Genomic DNA, 16406 nt, shown 5'->3' with positions numbered 1-16406 from the left:
TCTTTGCTATTTTGAAAATACAAATGATTTTGCTGTTTAAGAATGTTTTCTAGCAATTGTTTTCTAGCAATTCAACAGAAGGTATTTTACTCTCCCCTCATTTCTTGCTTTGATCCTGTTGCTTGTTAGTCTATAAACTCCGCAAATAAAGGGAACGAAGAATTGAAAAATATGAGAGTATATAAAATTCTAGACAGCATTCTTTCATTTTAAGTAAGAGATAAAGCACATCATCTACAAATCACCATTTGGCTTCACTTGTTACGAATCCAGGAGTTCACACATCATAAAACCAAGGTCACAACTGTTAAGCTCTAACCAGTCTTGTTTCAGCACACACACATATATTTCCCACACATACACCCAACACCCAACACCCAACACCCAACACCCAACAGCACTTTCTTGCCCGAAGCACCGAATTGCATCTAATTTGTCTTAATCAATGGCAAGGGAGCAAAAGGCTTTTAAGAATCAATGGACAAGAAAAAGTCAATAGAACAATAATGTTAGTGTTAATTCAATCAAATCAGCTAGAAGTTGTTTGCATTTTCTCTTTCAAGTCATTTGAAATAGGCTGGATGTGTGACTTGTACGGTATTTATTATACTGAGTGGGTTTTTATGTGGCAATGAACAGCGAAATACGGAGCTGTAAACTCTGGAAACATAATATATTGCTTGAGTGAAAAATTATGTTTTAACCTTAATCAATTTCAAAATGTAATGTTTTTCATTAATAAGAGAAACAAAAGAATTATGTATGAGGAAGAAGTAAAACTAACTGCTAACAAAAGCAGAGTGTGTGAGGGGCAGAGGTTTGGAAAGGCTGCACCCCGGCCCCCGGCACCTTTCCTGAGACATTCACACACTCACTGCCTTGATGACACGCAGGGAGGACTGGTCTGCAATGGGAGGCTGAGAGCTCCCTGAAGGCACACTAAAGCCATCCCTCCACGATGCGCTGTACATAGTAGGTGCTTAAAAAACACTGAATGTTGCTGAAGGTATGAACGAAACACTTTGAATCATTTTGTGCTGTAGAGGTTCCTTGTTTAAACAGGGAAGCTATTCTGCATTTACTAAATGAAGGATGAGGTGGTGAGTCCACAGATGCGACTGGCTGTGGCCACGTAACCCTCATGATGGTCTGCCTCTCCTCAGGTTCATGTCATGCCTGCAGCCCCCATCCCATCCCCCTCAGGTAGAATGGAGGTGAATGTTATAAACTGAACTTAGTACTTCAACTAGGGAAGAAAGGGGCCCAGCTGAGTCTCTTTGTACCTGGTGTTTATAAAGCCTATTGAAAAGGTTGAACCAGTGGACTGCAGACCTCTGGGAGCAGGAGGGGCATAGAATCACTTGAGTTTAAGAGGCACCAGCTCCACAGGCTCAGATTATCTATCTATCTATCTATCTATCTATCTATCTATCTGCTACCTATCATCTATCTATCCACATCTACCTACCTACCTATCTATATTCATCTATCTATATCTATATCTATCTATCTACATCTATCTATTTATATCTATCTATCTATCTATCTATCTATCTATCTATCTGCTACCTATCATCTATCTATCCACATCTACCTACCTACCTATCTATATTCATCTATCTATATCTCTATCTATCTATCTATCTATCTATCACAATTAATCAGGAAATTAGTCCTTGTGCTTTGGTCCGAAAGGAGAAATATTTCTTAAAAATTTTTTAAGATGACCCAAATGTAAGCATTTGAAGAGAAGCAGGACATGCAATTTCTGTATTTCATTTCATTTATACCTTTCTCTCATTTGTACTGGCGGGACAGAAACGTAAGCTGTAGAGAAGCCCATCAGGCTGTGTCCCGACAATTGGCGAGAAAAGAAAGATGAAATCGCTGTGATCAGCCCAGAGCAGGCTGGCAGTTACCACGACAGGCCAGCTTGCCTCGGTCGGGCCAGCTGAGCCAGTGGGAACTGAGGTCACCGGCTATTAATCATTTGTCAAAGTCTGCAGGAGTTTATCAGATAATTATAGTTATAAGTATGTTTATATCACAAAACATGTGGCAAAGCCGCAAAGGATTCAAGCCCTAACACAATCTGCACTGATATTTAAAAACACAGAAGATGATAAATCATAAAGCAAACACTTGAGAAAACCATGCCCTTCATTACTGGGCATTCCAGAATTATCTTCTGTATTGTTTATTTCCATAAACATTTAGAGCCTTACAGAGCCTTAGACTACCTTCCCCCTTCCCCTCTAATTTTCCAATGAGTAAAAATAGCAAGTATAATCATCATTTCAAAGATTGGTTATCGACTCCATCCATATAAACAGACTACTAGAAAGTAATCACAGCTTATTTTACAAAACCCATTTCTGAGCAAAAATATCTTGAGCCATTCTGAAGACTCTACATAAACACATACATAGATGTGCCTAAGGGACAGCTCTGAACCCCACAAACCAAGAGAAGGAATTTGAAAATAAATGACTTAAGGCTACAAACAGCATCCATTTTCTTCCATTTGGCAGCAAGTTTACATGCTAGAAAACACTTCTCAACATGAGTGAACTGTGAAATTGTTTCCTCCTACCCAACACTCCTCTCAATTGTGTTAGATTGTTAGCCACTTCTGCACCTTGTCATTGAGGCTGTCAGCGCCCCAAGAGGCAATGCAGGTGGACACTGGAGGCAAGAGCCCCAGCATTTGAGGTGCTGCCTAACTGTCAGTCAGTCTGTTAGGAAAATACAGTGGGAAATATCACACCCCTGCCTATCAATGCAAGGGGCTTTGTTGAAAATCTAGAGAAGCAAGGGATTATGGTGAGGTGAACCATGAGTATTTTAATTCCTAGATTATAAACATTCCAGAAACAATTAGCTTTATGTCTCACTCTATCCAGTGTCAAACATTGCCCAATAAGTGTAAGTGAATTCTTTCATCCCATTTTATATGATGATCTATGCTACCCTCATAATTTTATCATCTTTTTCATTTATGGCCCAATAATGTCTTTCTGCCACTTCTCCAAGCTGCTGAAGTTATGAGCCAAGAGCCAAGCCATGTAATCTTCAGGTTTCCTGAACAGCTATACAATAACGTTCCAGAAAACTGGTGGATAACCTGCTGGCAAATGGGATTAATTGCATTTTGTTTTTCCCTTTAGAATTTGGTTTTTAATTTTATTATGTAAAAATCTAAATTATTTTTTCCTAGATGAATGGACATTTAATTGGTTAAATAAATATACTGTTTAATTAGTAAATTTTCTTATATTCTATCTTTGAGAATTGAATTTTAAATGAGATATTTAAAGTCACAGACTACCACATCTAAACATTAATTAATTCACCCAATATTATGAAGAATATTTTCTATAAAGGGTTCTCTTCAATAGTGGGACTGGTTTTCCTATGTAAAAATCTATGAGTCTCATCAAAGTCCCAGAATCTCAAGCTGGGAATGACTCTCGAGAGCATGTAACTCAGATCCTTTCTATGACACATGAGGGTGCTCATATTATTAGGTGAGGTCTGAATAGATTGAGAGGCTTGTCTAAGATAATTTACTGTGTTAGTAGCAGAATGAGGATGAGAATTAGGGTCCTTTTCCCCTTTTATTGAAACAAAAGTTTCTACCTTTTAACATGTCTTATTATCACTATCACTTGTTCAGACTACAAATTCTGACTTTGTTATAATCTGGACCAAAGTTGGAGTTGCAATTACCTTGAAAGTTTACTCATATATAGAAAAAGAGTTTGTTAGTCAAATCTAGATGAGCTACATCATTATAAGGGACATATATCAAGACATATTCACATATCAAGAGATAACTGACTCTAACGATGTTAACATATACTAAACATATACTGTTTACATATACTAAAACTACAATCTCACTTTTGAAACTACTATTATATTTAGTTATGACAGTGACAGATCAAGTGTACAGACCAGGAATACTTAGACGAGGTCACTAACAAAGTATATTTACTCTACCAATGTCATGGATATTCTGGGCCCCATTAAAAGTGCTGTGAACTGTATAGGTGGTCACCTGGCTTTTACATGGCTTCGATTTGCTGTTCATTGCTGATTAGACCAGTGGTTACTTGGCCCAAGCTATGTCAATCACATTCTCCTTCCTGAAGTAGGAACTGGATTCAGGCATAGCCTGCCAGCATCAGCATGTATGTGTAATACGTAAACTCCAGAGCTGTCAGCCAGCCATGTGACTGGAAGCAGAGAAAGCTGGTGCGCAGAGAGAAGAATGAAGCAGACCCTGGGAGCAAGTTTCAGTCCCTCCTAAGGCCTGGTTGCCCTTGGTCTGAGGATATAGCCTATATTCTTATTTAACAAATCCCTACTAGCTATCTATCTGTCTCTCTCTTTTAATATTAGCTAAGTTGTTTTTGATACATGTATGAGTCTAGTTCAGACACTCTGTAATAGAGATCACTCTCCGGAGCCAGAGCTATGATGCTGTCGCTGGTATTTGGCTCATTCAGTGGGACCAACCACAGTACAGGTGAAAGAGCTTGATAATGAGGTGCATTTGGATAATGAGATGCATTATAATAACTAAGACCTTGTGTGTGCAGCTCAAGATAGATTGATTTTAATAAATTCCTAGTATACAATAAAGAGTAATAAAGTAATAATGATTTATGCAGATAAACTACCTTATTTAGCTATTTATTAGAAAGCCATATGATACTACATATATTTCAAAACGGAAATTCAGATTTCCTTGTCCCTAATGAGCCTGAAATAATGAGATTTCTTTATATTGAGAAATGACTCATATGCCAATGACATTTTTAAAATAATGAAATAATTTGGAGATTATGAAAATTTGAAATAAAAAAGAGAATCACTATTTATACTTGTATAAGTTATTTTGATGAATTTAAAGGTACTGAGCAACATAAAAAAGATTTATGCTTAAAATGTACTAAATATCAAATATCTATTAAATTGAAGTATCTAAGCAAGTAGAGTAACAATGACTAAATTAATACTTAAAAGCGTTTGCCAGGAACTGTGCTATTAACTTTTCATGTATTAATTCATTTGATCCTCCCCAAAACACTATTAGATTATGATGCCTGAATTTGAGTTCAATGACTAGCTCTGTGTCCCACAGCTAGTAAAAGGTCGGCGTGCTATTTAAACCTAGGTAGGCTGTTAGCCAATACACTACAGTCTAGATAAGAAAAGTAGACTGAACTTTTCTTAAAAAAAAAAACTTCGGAAAGACTTCCAAAAAAAAAAAAAAAAAGAACTTTGGAAAGTCCTTTGGCTGTTTTGAAAACCAATTTCATGAAACCAAGAAAAATGCATAATCTAACTAACCTTTAAACAAGGAATTTAGATTAGTCATGATTCTTACCGGGGGTTAGAAGGAGAAGGTGGATTCATTTCTTTCTGATAGTGCCGACCCTGGTTGACAGGCTGTAAGAGACAAACCATTTGTGAGTAAAAACTAATCAGTATCATACTCTTGACATATACTTTCATGGACACTCTCATTACTGTAATTTTCCTCCCAGAAACAATCTGCAAGAAGTGGCTGGCTTATTTTAAAGAAGAGTTGAAGGCTGTTTGGGAGATCAAGCTAATAACAAGGTGATGCATATGAGGAAACAGGTCATTTTAATGGCCAGTCAGTGGGCTAGATAGCATCCATGGTGCAATCAAAGTTCATGGTGGATCCTCCTCCTTTCGGAATTTTGTGCTATTAACATTGGTTGATATTTCCAGATACAGCAAAACCAAACAAGATATCTTGTTGCACGAATGCTGCATAGCAAGTACAGGCAATAACTCAGAGCCTGGGGGATGTAGATTATTTATATTTCTATCTCATTGTTAGTAAGTTTGCAAGGAGAATATCCGTTTTCATTAATGGAATTACACACATGGATCTTGGGTTAGGGTTGTAATTTCCCCTAAGTGTGTAATAAAACCTCAGGTTTATCAGAGAGCTGAAAAAATGTGATGCCAATACCCACCAAAAATGTGAACTATCAAGTTTTCCCTCCACAAGAAATCTTTAAGTTACTATTTCAAAACACAGCTAAACCACCACATCCCATGCAAGCCTTAACTTGCCTCCATTGGAACTTGGTGTTTTTCATTTGTTCTATAAAAGGAGAAAATTCTATTAGACCTGACACAAATTCTGTTTTTCCAACATTAGCTCCAAGTATTTTCCTACGTGACTAACCACCATGTAATCATAATATGAAAATCATTTTTAATGTTCTCATTTTAATGTTGAGTTGGAATTTGGTATACATTTTTGAATTGCATTCAAAGGACTTCAGTTAGCTCCTTACCCAATGGGGCTGGCGTTAATGTTTTCTTACCCATAATGTGACCCCATGGCGCTGACACCAACCAAGAAAAAGTGTGGCCATGGTGCCTGAACATGGAGAGCACATATTGCTTATTTTAATAGATCCTAAAATATTAATGACATGCATGATGGGAATTCTCTAAACTGTCTTCCTCTATAAATAATGTCTTGGAAGTGTTCATTTAATTTAAATCGAACACCCTGTATGATGATCACACTCACTTAGCCTGCCTCTCCGTGATGTACCATGAATGTAAATGTACTCAGATACTTTGGTAATTGAACGAATATCAATGCATCACCATTTCAGTAATAAGAAACAACAGCTGGGAGACCAGTGGAAGGAAAAACATGTTATAAGACATATTTGATCTCACTAGAGAAATAAGACTTTTTGCAATTTGTAAGTGAAATTTAGTTCTATGATTTAGGCTTTATTATTTCACAGCAAAAAAGGATTAGCACATAAAGTGCCTAACAGGTTCTCTAGACCAACTTACACTGGTGCCAAAATACTTGCAATAAGGTCTTCATTGGTATTCCAGTACTTCAGCTGTAGTAGGCCTCCCATAAATGGAACTCTGCCTATGACTTTAAGAGGCATTTCCATAACTAAGAATCACAGTCCTGATATTCAGCCAAATTTCTATTTGCTTAATTTTATACCATTGATTCTATTTACACCTGTCCCCACCCCCTTGTTTCAATGCCTATTCCCTCCTCTGGGGAATAGAAATGGCTGCAGAATCTACCTTGTTTGTGACTCAGCCACCACTTAGCCCACATAGACTGGCCCGTCCATGCTTGCTCATGTTTATATCAAACAGATCCAATGATACAAGGAATAAAAGGGAATACAATTAATAAAAGGTTCACACTTAAAACGATTTTTAAGTGTCAGAAAACAAAGCAAAAAAAATAACCACTGGAAACTTTTCAAAGTAATAAGGATTACAGATATGAATAGATAGAAAGGTAAATAAAAATATTCACTTAAAATAATTGCAGGCATTGTAACTTGGTCTGAATACTGGATTCCTTAACTTAATTTGTACTATTGAAAGCTAATGACCAAGTTGTTACTCAAAAAATTTTTATTCAATAAGGAACTTAAATTTAATAATAGCATTTAGACTTACGCATGTAGCTGCTATAAAGGGACTTATAAACCTCCCTGCTAAGACTCAGTGGGGAAGGATGCAAGTGAGTGCCATACAAAATGGGTGGCCCACTTCCCTTTCTCTGCACATCTTCTAATTTTATAACCCAACTCAGGGACAGGAAGGGATTATGGGAATGATGCAGCTAAGGAGCTCCTTCAAGATATTTCGGTTCCCCTGACTTTGCTTTGATACTTTGAAAGGGCAGAGCTTTCACTTGGGTGAGGTCTTTTGTCTTCTAGGCCCAAATCAGAATGCATGAGCATGTGCCCAATGGTTTCTAAAGCTCTCTGACCATGGGGGTGGGGGGGTAGGGAGGTGGTGGCAGTGGGAGAATATAGTGGGTTGTCTGAAGCCAGATGTCCTTACCCACAGATGGAAATAGACATATGTTTCTATACATATGCAGCAGTAAACCTATTTCTACTTTTTCCAGGTAGGTAACATTCTTTGAAAGCACCAGTTAAAAAACTAAAATTGATTTTTTGATTTTGGAATTCAGCCATATTTAGAGAATACCATAAGAATCAGCCAAGGAATAGCAACCAATACCTACCAATAACTGTGACAATAATGATAATGGTGGTAACTGATATTTATTGTGCACTTACTCTGTGTTCAATCCCTCATTGGATTTGCACAGTGATTCTATGAAATGGACAGGACAAACAACTCCATCTAACAGAGGAGGAAATCCAGCCACTGGGTGTTAGCCAAGGTCCTGCCAGCCAGGATATAGTGGAGCCATAATTGAAAACCAGGCCGTCTGGTTTCAGTTTACCCTCTAACCCAGTGGTTCTCAACCTTCCTAATGCCGCGACCCTTTAATACAGTTCCTCATGTTGTGGTGACCCCCAATTTCATTGTTACAAATTGAACATAATTAAAGCATAGTGATTAATCACAAAAACAATATGTAATTATATATGTGTTTTCCGATGATCTTAGGTGACCCCTGTGAAAGGGTTGTTTGACCCCCAAAGGGGTCGCAACCCACAGGTTGAGAACCGCTACAACCACTAGAGTATGAACTTAATCCAGCTGGGGCTCACCTGGAGTGGGGAATACCTAAGCTTCTGAATAACAAATATGACAAACTCAGTTCAGTTTACGTCAGAAAAAAAAGGGTACTGAAGTACATTTATTTGAAATATATAAGACTACCTCCTTATCATAAATTCATTTGATTTCATTCTTATGACATATTACTCTATATTTAACATTAAAGAAACTAAGTGTCGCTACATTGCTAAATTTGGGACAAATATAAGATGTAATAGACAATACTTTGAGGATGAGGAAGGCTAATTCCATGCAGCTCAGATACTGCGCTGACTCTAACACCAGTTTTATCACCCTACAGTGCCATGATGTCTGCTCCTCGGAGTTATCTACAGCTTAGCTCAATCAACTATTTACTTTTTTAGTTCAGGAGTAAAAGAAAACTCATTACACCTAAAGACAACGGAGAAGTTAATGAATCTGAAGGTCAGAACAAATTAAGACCTATTAAAGCCTGAAGTGCCAATATATTAGGTATTATATATTGGACACAGAGCAGCCAGCAATCATCATGTAAAAACTGACATGCTGATGAGCAAAGAAATGGAACAGATCCTAGAAACTCAGGACCTCGTCCTTTTGGTGGCGCTGTTGCTATGCACTAGTGTAGGAAAACCACAGTCACATAAAATTAACTACCACTGAACACAAAAGAAGCTCTGCTTTTCCACGATCAAGCTGCTAGAAATTTGGGGGTGAGGGAGAGAAGTAAAGGCTAATTAAAAGAACAGGAGATAAGATAATTCTGTCATGTTAAAAGGTAAAGACAATATTTTCATGTTGTATGTAAAATCTTCTGAAAATGGCAATAAAGTTGCAAGGTTAATCAAGACCATAAGTAATGTGTCACCATATGCTTGTAATTTTATTAAGTGCGTTTTGCCTCGTTTTCCTCCAAATATGCTCTGCAATATGCCATTTGATGGACGCATGTGATGAGTTTCTTTTTTTTTTTTTTAAACGAGCTGAGGGACTAATATACTTGGTTACAGGAATTCCTAACTTGAAGGAATGGTGGCTTTGAGGCCCCTGGTTGCTTACAGGCTAGCATGCATGTGAGGCATGCTTTTCCAGAATCTAAGTTTATAGTTGGGAGAGAGAAATAATGAAATAATGAAAGAATTGATGTGTAAAGTTCTGAGGGGGTCGGTCTGGATTCTAATGGTTAAGCTCATATTACAAGAACAACAGAACCTCTGCCCACCCTTACAGCCCTCAGTGGTCAGAAAAAAGGGAAATGTTCTAGAAATCTTTTCTGGTCACTCAAGTGGCCCTTTGAGGAGGACAGCTTTGGGGAGCAGATTATAGTTAGCCTGAGCTTCCTCTGTTAGGCACAGGACTCATGCACCCCATGGTCTCATTCATTTTTCATCATGCCAGTACGAGGAAGGCTCTTTATTATTCCCATTTTATAGGCGACTGAGTCAGTACTAGTAATGAATTAAAACTTCCTGCAAATGCTCTTTTTTTGGCAAAAAATTTGACATTTTTAAGTGTAAAAATATTTATGATGTTAACACCTTCAGAAAATTTGACATATGAAGTTTTGAAACTTGTTGTCAATACAACAAAATAGCATACATATGAAATTCCATATATATCAACATATGTGTAACACCATCTATTGAAAAAAATCTGCATTATTAACCAGTACACGTAGTAAATGAGCCAAGGTTGGCTGATGCAGAGTCTATATTTTGGTCATCACATGAAGCTGTCTCCATTAATAACTATCCTTTTTCTTAAAAAGAAACAAAACACACACACACACACACACACACACACACACACACACACACCATGGTTTTATGCACTGTCAATCAAAATCCCTCATCAAAATAAAATGCACTTAGAACTCCATTGTAACCAATTCCTAGCACCCCTCCCAAGCTTGCCTGGGGCCCAGTTTATGACTAAATCTCATGAGGGCTACTCCTGACAGAAACCCTCCACATTTGATTACCTGTAGCTTGGTTTCCACAGAAGTTGTAAAGTACTGTTTTAATTGAATTTGGTTTTAAGTTAGAAACTTTGAAAAATCTGTCTGTCAAAGGCTAGGGGATTCTCAGCAGGCTTGATTTATTTAGCATGAGATGCCAACAAAAGCCAATCTGCTACGAGAAATATGGTTACTTGTAAGTACACTTTTAAATGACTAATTTATAGCATCTAAACACCATTTAAACAGTACATATTACTCTGAACTGTACAGATGCTCGGGGAAGCTGAGGAATCAAAGCTTGTAGTAAACACAATAGAATTTGCTAAAGACCTCATTCTGGTTCCAGACTGCAATGTGTGTGAAGTCCTGAGATAAAGATGCTAAACTGAATGTGACCTGCCTAAGTCTCCTTTTAAAATTATTGGTCATTAAGTCCTGTCCAGAGGGAGATTTTTCCTTTATGTGTATATATAATACCCATTTATCAAATCTGGAATGTAAAATATTACCTGCCACTTTAAGAATTTATTTAAGCAAAGAAAAGCTCATTTACTTTAAAATTTTGATAAAAACTATTTTAGAGTAAAAAAGTATTTTAATATTATTGATTGATTATTCAACTAATAAGTAACAACCAGCCCAGACTGAGTGTGACCTCATGCCGGGCTCTCTGCTCAGCATAGTCCTGCCTTCAGGGAGCTTACAACCAGGTCTGGTGGATGCTGGCAACAAGAATCCCTGATGTGGTCAGTGCTATCGTTGAGCCTGAAGGCAATGGGAACCCAGAGAAGAGATAATTCTGTAGATGGTGGCTGAGGGTCAGAAGCGTTTCGTGCAGCAGTGACATTTGAATTGGGCCACAAAGAGTGTTTAGGAGAAGAGGGATGGAGGGTCCCCAGGCCGAAGGAAGAGGCATGAGCAACTGCATGATTGACATGATCTGGATGAAAGGTAAGACAAGCTGCACAGTGTAGCTAGAGCGTGGAGTAGTTAGTCCTATGTGTATTGGGTGGGAGGTGGGTGGTGATGCTGAGACAAGCGAAAACTCATTTCAAGTCTGGTTCAAGGTGATGAAGAAACAAAGGTACTGTGACGAAGTTATCCTGTTAAAGGAGAGACTCCACCCTCACTTCCATATTTACTTCTGTTCCTTTTCTAACTTGGAATTCCTTTCTCTTTCTTTCTACATGGTGAGTTTGCATTCATTCTTTTTGAAAACATTTTATTTATTTATTTATTTTTGTTAATCCTCATCTGAGGATATTTTTTCCATTGATTTTTAGAGAGAGTAGAAAGGAGGGACAGAGAGAGAGAAACATCGATGTCAGAGAGACGCATTGATTGGTTGTCTCTCGCTTATGCCCTGAATGGGGCTGGGGATGGAACCTACAACCCAGGTACGTGCCCTTGATTGGGAATTGAACCCAAGATCCTTCAGTACACGGGCTTGCACACTATCCACTGAACAACACCGACCAGGGCTGCACTGGTTCTTGAACTCTGGTTTTACGGTACTTTTTTCTATGAAGCATCCCTAAAACCAACAGGTAGAATGAATGCTGACTCTCACTTGTTCCCAGACTCTATTCTATCATCACTCACTACCCTGACTGACAGGACTCTGCTTCCCTGCAGTGTGGTGAACATCTCAAAGCAGGTAAAGCTTTGTTTGTGTCCCCAGCATAGTTCACAGCATGTGGTACCACTCAAAACAAAATGTGAAATGAATTAATGTGAGACAGACAAGCTAGGCTGTGGTGAGAGTCACCATGGAGATATTCCTGGCTCCGGTGGAGAAAGGAAGGTGTGTCTCTCACAGTGAGGCCTGGAGAAGGGCTGCAGAAGACTCTGGAGCTAAGTCTTGTGGGATAAACAGGTATAAGGTACAAGGATATGTGCAGAGTGCATTTAGGGACTCACAACTGGGACTAAAGCTGGGAGTGAAAGGTGGGGAGCAGTGAGAGATGAGACGAGAGGGGTCAGGTCTTAGATCATCGGGGGCCCTGTAGGCCAAACTAAAGAGGCAACGGGGGGCTGTGAAAAGGCTTTATGCAGGGAAGAGATAAAACAGAGCGGGGCTTTAGAAAGATCACCAATGTGAATAATAATGATATTAAAAATTACCACCAACATTAATTTATTAAGTGCTTATTATGTCTCAGTGCCAAGTGCTTTTCCAAGGTCATAGCTTGGATGTGAACCTTGGCAATATGACTTCGGAGCAGATGCTCCTATCCCTCAGGCTATGCTGCTTGGACTGGAGATACAGAGGTATTAGGAGACTGTTGAAGGAATTTGCATAAAAAAATACAGTGCCAAGGTTATGGTATAAGTAGGGAGCGTTAGGAGGTAAAAGGAAGAGCGGAGACTCAGGATTTGGAGACCCAGTGGATGTGGACCCCAAAGGAGGGGGAGGGGGTCTTCCAAGTTTCTGGTCTGAGTGCCAGCCTGGATGGTAGCCATCACTGAGCTACAAGGAAAGCAGGATATTACTGTGATAAATAAAGTTATGAGTTCTTTTGTTCTTTTTCACGGCCCCTGTACAACTTCTAAAGAGAAGGTATGAGCTCTCAGAAAGACCACAATAGTTCTTGTAAACTGCTATTTAAACTCTCTACAAGCAACAAGATGCAGGAGTTCATTAGGAAATGTAATTTTCCATTTGGTGATAGTTCCAATATTGAACTTGATGCAGTAATAAACACATCTTATGAATACCAAAGGTAGGCTTTTCCATTATATTCTCTGTCTAAAATATTTCAATTTTTCATTTGGTCAAATAGAGGGGTTATTAAGATCATTATTAATGATGTTGTTTTTGGCCAAATACATTTAGAGAGGAGCAGTTGTCACGCATGAGGACTTCAGTTCTTGTCAGACAGGACAGTGATGAGAACACTGTATCCAGGGCAACCAAGAGCTCAGCCTTTTCAGTCCATAAATAAGCATTCCTCAGCTTGCCCTTTGTAATGCTGGCCTCCAAGCGGCTTCATGACGGAAGGAGCTTGTTCAGAAGGCCACTGTTCCCTTTCTTTCTTTTGGTTTAAATGCCTGCTGAGGACTGTTTTATAAGAAAGGCAATGTTTCAATTCCATTGTAAATAGCACTGGCAAAAATCTGCAACTTATACTGATGCTTTTAGCGCTGGCTGCAAGGGTACTGTGGGTACCAGCACACAGGGTATTTTTGCTGCATAGGTAGATACTCTGGCACTAAGGCTGCTCCAGACATTACGCATGCTTGGACATTCAATTAATGAAAGCACAACTAAGGCAAGAGAAACCTGGAGGGTGGGCAAGGTAAGGAAAAAGAACACTAATGAAAAATGAACACCATCTCACTCTACCACACACACACACACACACACACACACACCCCTCATTAGAGCCAATCTTAATTCCTCCTCCATGAAGACTTATAAGTTCCCTCCAGAGCAGGAATCTCACCTTCTGCTGGATATTGGTAGCACTCTTAGACAGCTGAGTCATGGAGAAGTCACTGGCTCATGGTGGTCAGGAGCTCAGACTCAGGAGTCATGCCACACGAGTTCTGCGTCACTTTACTCAGGCCCTCCATTTCCCATCTGGAAATGGGCCTTCCCAGTGCTCACCACAGGGGACAGCAGTGAGGAGGGAGTTAGGTAACACCACAGGCCTAGTGCCAGGGCCTCTGAGATTTCTAACATCTACAAAGATGTTAGAAACTTGGAAAAAAGCTGGCTTTAAAATTCAAAAAGAAAATTGTAAAATTAGTAAATATTTAATGAAATACTTAATACAGAAGTTATCCGTTGCCAACCTACACTAGGACTCAATCTTTATATATTTTAATACATTATATAAATATCAATCAAAGTTACACAATTTTATGTTTCCTTTCAAAAATTGCTGTTGGATAGAATATTTACTGTTGGATAAACGTGTATTTTAATGCGTTTGATCTGATGTTGAATGTGGCCTTATATGTAAATGTCCCTTGGGCCTAGCTAGGTCTTAAAATGTCTCTAGGTGCTTAATAATTATGATTATTATAAAAATGATTTATTATTCTGCTTCACAGTATTTCTTGTGACTATTTGTCGAAGCTTCTGCTTTGTATTTCCAATTAAGCCAGAAGGTCCTGTAGGACAGTATTGTAGAGAATGGACCTAGTCTGAACACTGGGCTCTGCTCTGGGGTCCAACACTGACTGGGGTGGAAGGTGGGCCAATTTTAGTTCCTTCACCTGAAAACCAGGAAGACTTTGAGCTACTCCGAGTCCTCTGCCATCCTAGTGTGGATGCTGGGCTGTATTAAAGAGCTCCACCTGTGTGAGCATATGGGCAAACAGGAGCCCCTGAAGCATCTGCAGGCCGATCGTGCCCTCAGGCGCAGGGAAGAGTCAGTAAACATCTGTGGTTTCTACAGAAGGTTCTTTTCTGACCTTGCATCCAAGCAATCCTTAGAATATTTATAGTCTCTTCCTATTTGTTCATTCATTGAACAAATATCAACCCTCCTGTGTGCCAGGGCTTATACAAGGAGCTGGGGATGCACTGGGACATCTAGAATCTACAACTAAATTATTCTTGTTTCTTTCCATGTGTGGTTTTATATATCAACACACAATTAGCATGCGTTATTTGAGTTTAACTAAGACAATTTAGAAAAGTCAATGCCCCCACACCTGACAGACTACTAGTATTTCCGAATGGGCTCTGAGTGTTGCTCATAGCGAGGGTGCTTGTTGGGCCCTGGTTTTCCCAGGCAAGGCAGGCTTTGTAAGGAAGGAGCTTGCTCCTTGTTAGGGAAATCAACGGACCAAAGCCCGGGACTTACAGGCGGCAGGCAGGAGTTCCAGGTGGTGGTGTCGTCACTGCTGGTACTTATGCTGACGTTACAGTTGTCCACCTGGGACGCACTCAGGCCATGGGAAGCCCCCGTGTCCTCCAGATCATCATTCTGCTGCTGCCGTAGGCTTGCCAGCATTTGCAACTCAGATTTACTCATCTGGCTGGGCTGGTAGTTTCTCCAGTCATATTCCTGACCAAGAAAGGAAAAAGGTGACAGAACAAAGGGTCACTTGGCCTTTCTTAATTTTACAGGCTATCATCAAGTGCTACAGCCTGACCCCTTATATGGCTCCCCAGTGACAGAGGTCAAGCCCAACATGTCTTTATCGATGCCTACCCCCCCTGCCTGACCTTGTCTTTTTGCTCCTGACCTGTCAGCCACACTGTGCTTCACTAAGATTCTCTAAAGCAGCAAATTTATGTCTGCGTTAGTGCCTGTGCCCATGCCAGTTGTTGTGCCCCATCTGCTGTCTAACTCCGAGGTGTTTTTTAGTCCCAAATTATGTTACTACCTTGAAGAGGCCTTTTCTGACAACCACAAACTGGGTCAGCTCCTCCACTTTATGGGCTCACACAGAAGCTTAAAGTGTTCATTTTTAGTATCTATCATAATTGCAGTTAGTAATTGGTCTTGGCATTCACAGGTGGTCTATGAGCTCCACAAAGACTGTCTTACTCCCACTATAGGTACTGTTCATGTCTGATGCTCAACCACTATTTGAGGACTGACTAAATAAATAAAAATTCAAAGCAGTTAAAAAAAGAAAAATCGCTTCCCATAAAAATGTCCACTTTATAAGAAATTGATAAATTTCATCCTTATCATTATGACCAAATACATTCAACTTACAGTAAGATTGAGCATGACTAACGCTGTCAAAAGCCATCAAATAAAATATGAACTTAAGATGGGAACATGTAGGTCTGAAAGCCAGAAAGACCTTGCAGCTACAATAAACACTTTTACTGATACAGACTTTACTATACATGAAATCTGTCAGGCACATTTTTTCCCCCCAAGAATAGTACTACAAATCTTTAGAGGCT

At 39.2% G+C, this 16406-nt stretch overlaps 1 protein-coding gene across 1 annotated transcript in view; it reads right to left on the bottom strand.

Moving 5' to 3' along the window:
* CUNH3orf67 (chromosome unknown C3orf67 homolog) overlaps positions 1-16406 on the bottom strand; it is a 219539-nt gene that overhangs the window by 34905 nt on the left and 168228 nt on the right. Inside the window, exons 14-15 of the mRNA XM_014466898.2 lie at positions 15346-15549; positions 5396-5457 (exon numbers count right to left, since the gene is read on the bottom strand). Coding sequence (XP_014322384.1) covers positions 5396-5457; positions 15346-15549 — 266 coding nt within the window. The remainder of the gene's footprint in view (positions 1-5395; positions 5458-15345; positions 15550-16406) is intronic.

The sequence above is a fragment of the Myotis lucifugus genome, unplaced genomic scaffold (assembly GCF_000147115.1).
Source record: "Myotis lucifugus unplaced genomic scaffold, Myoluc2.0 scaffold_366, whole genome shotgun sequence".
In the NCBI taxonomy this organism is placed as follows: domain Eukaryota; kingdom Metazoa; phylum Chordata; class Mammalia; order Chiroptera; family Vespertilionidae; genus Myotis; species Myotis lucifugus.
The sequence above is the reverse complement of the archived record's forward strand: the minus strand, read 5'-3'. Positions and strand labels throughout refer to the sequence as shown.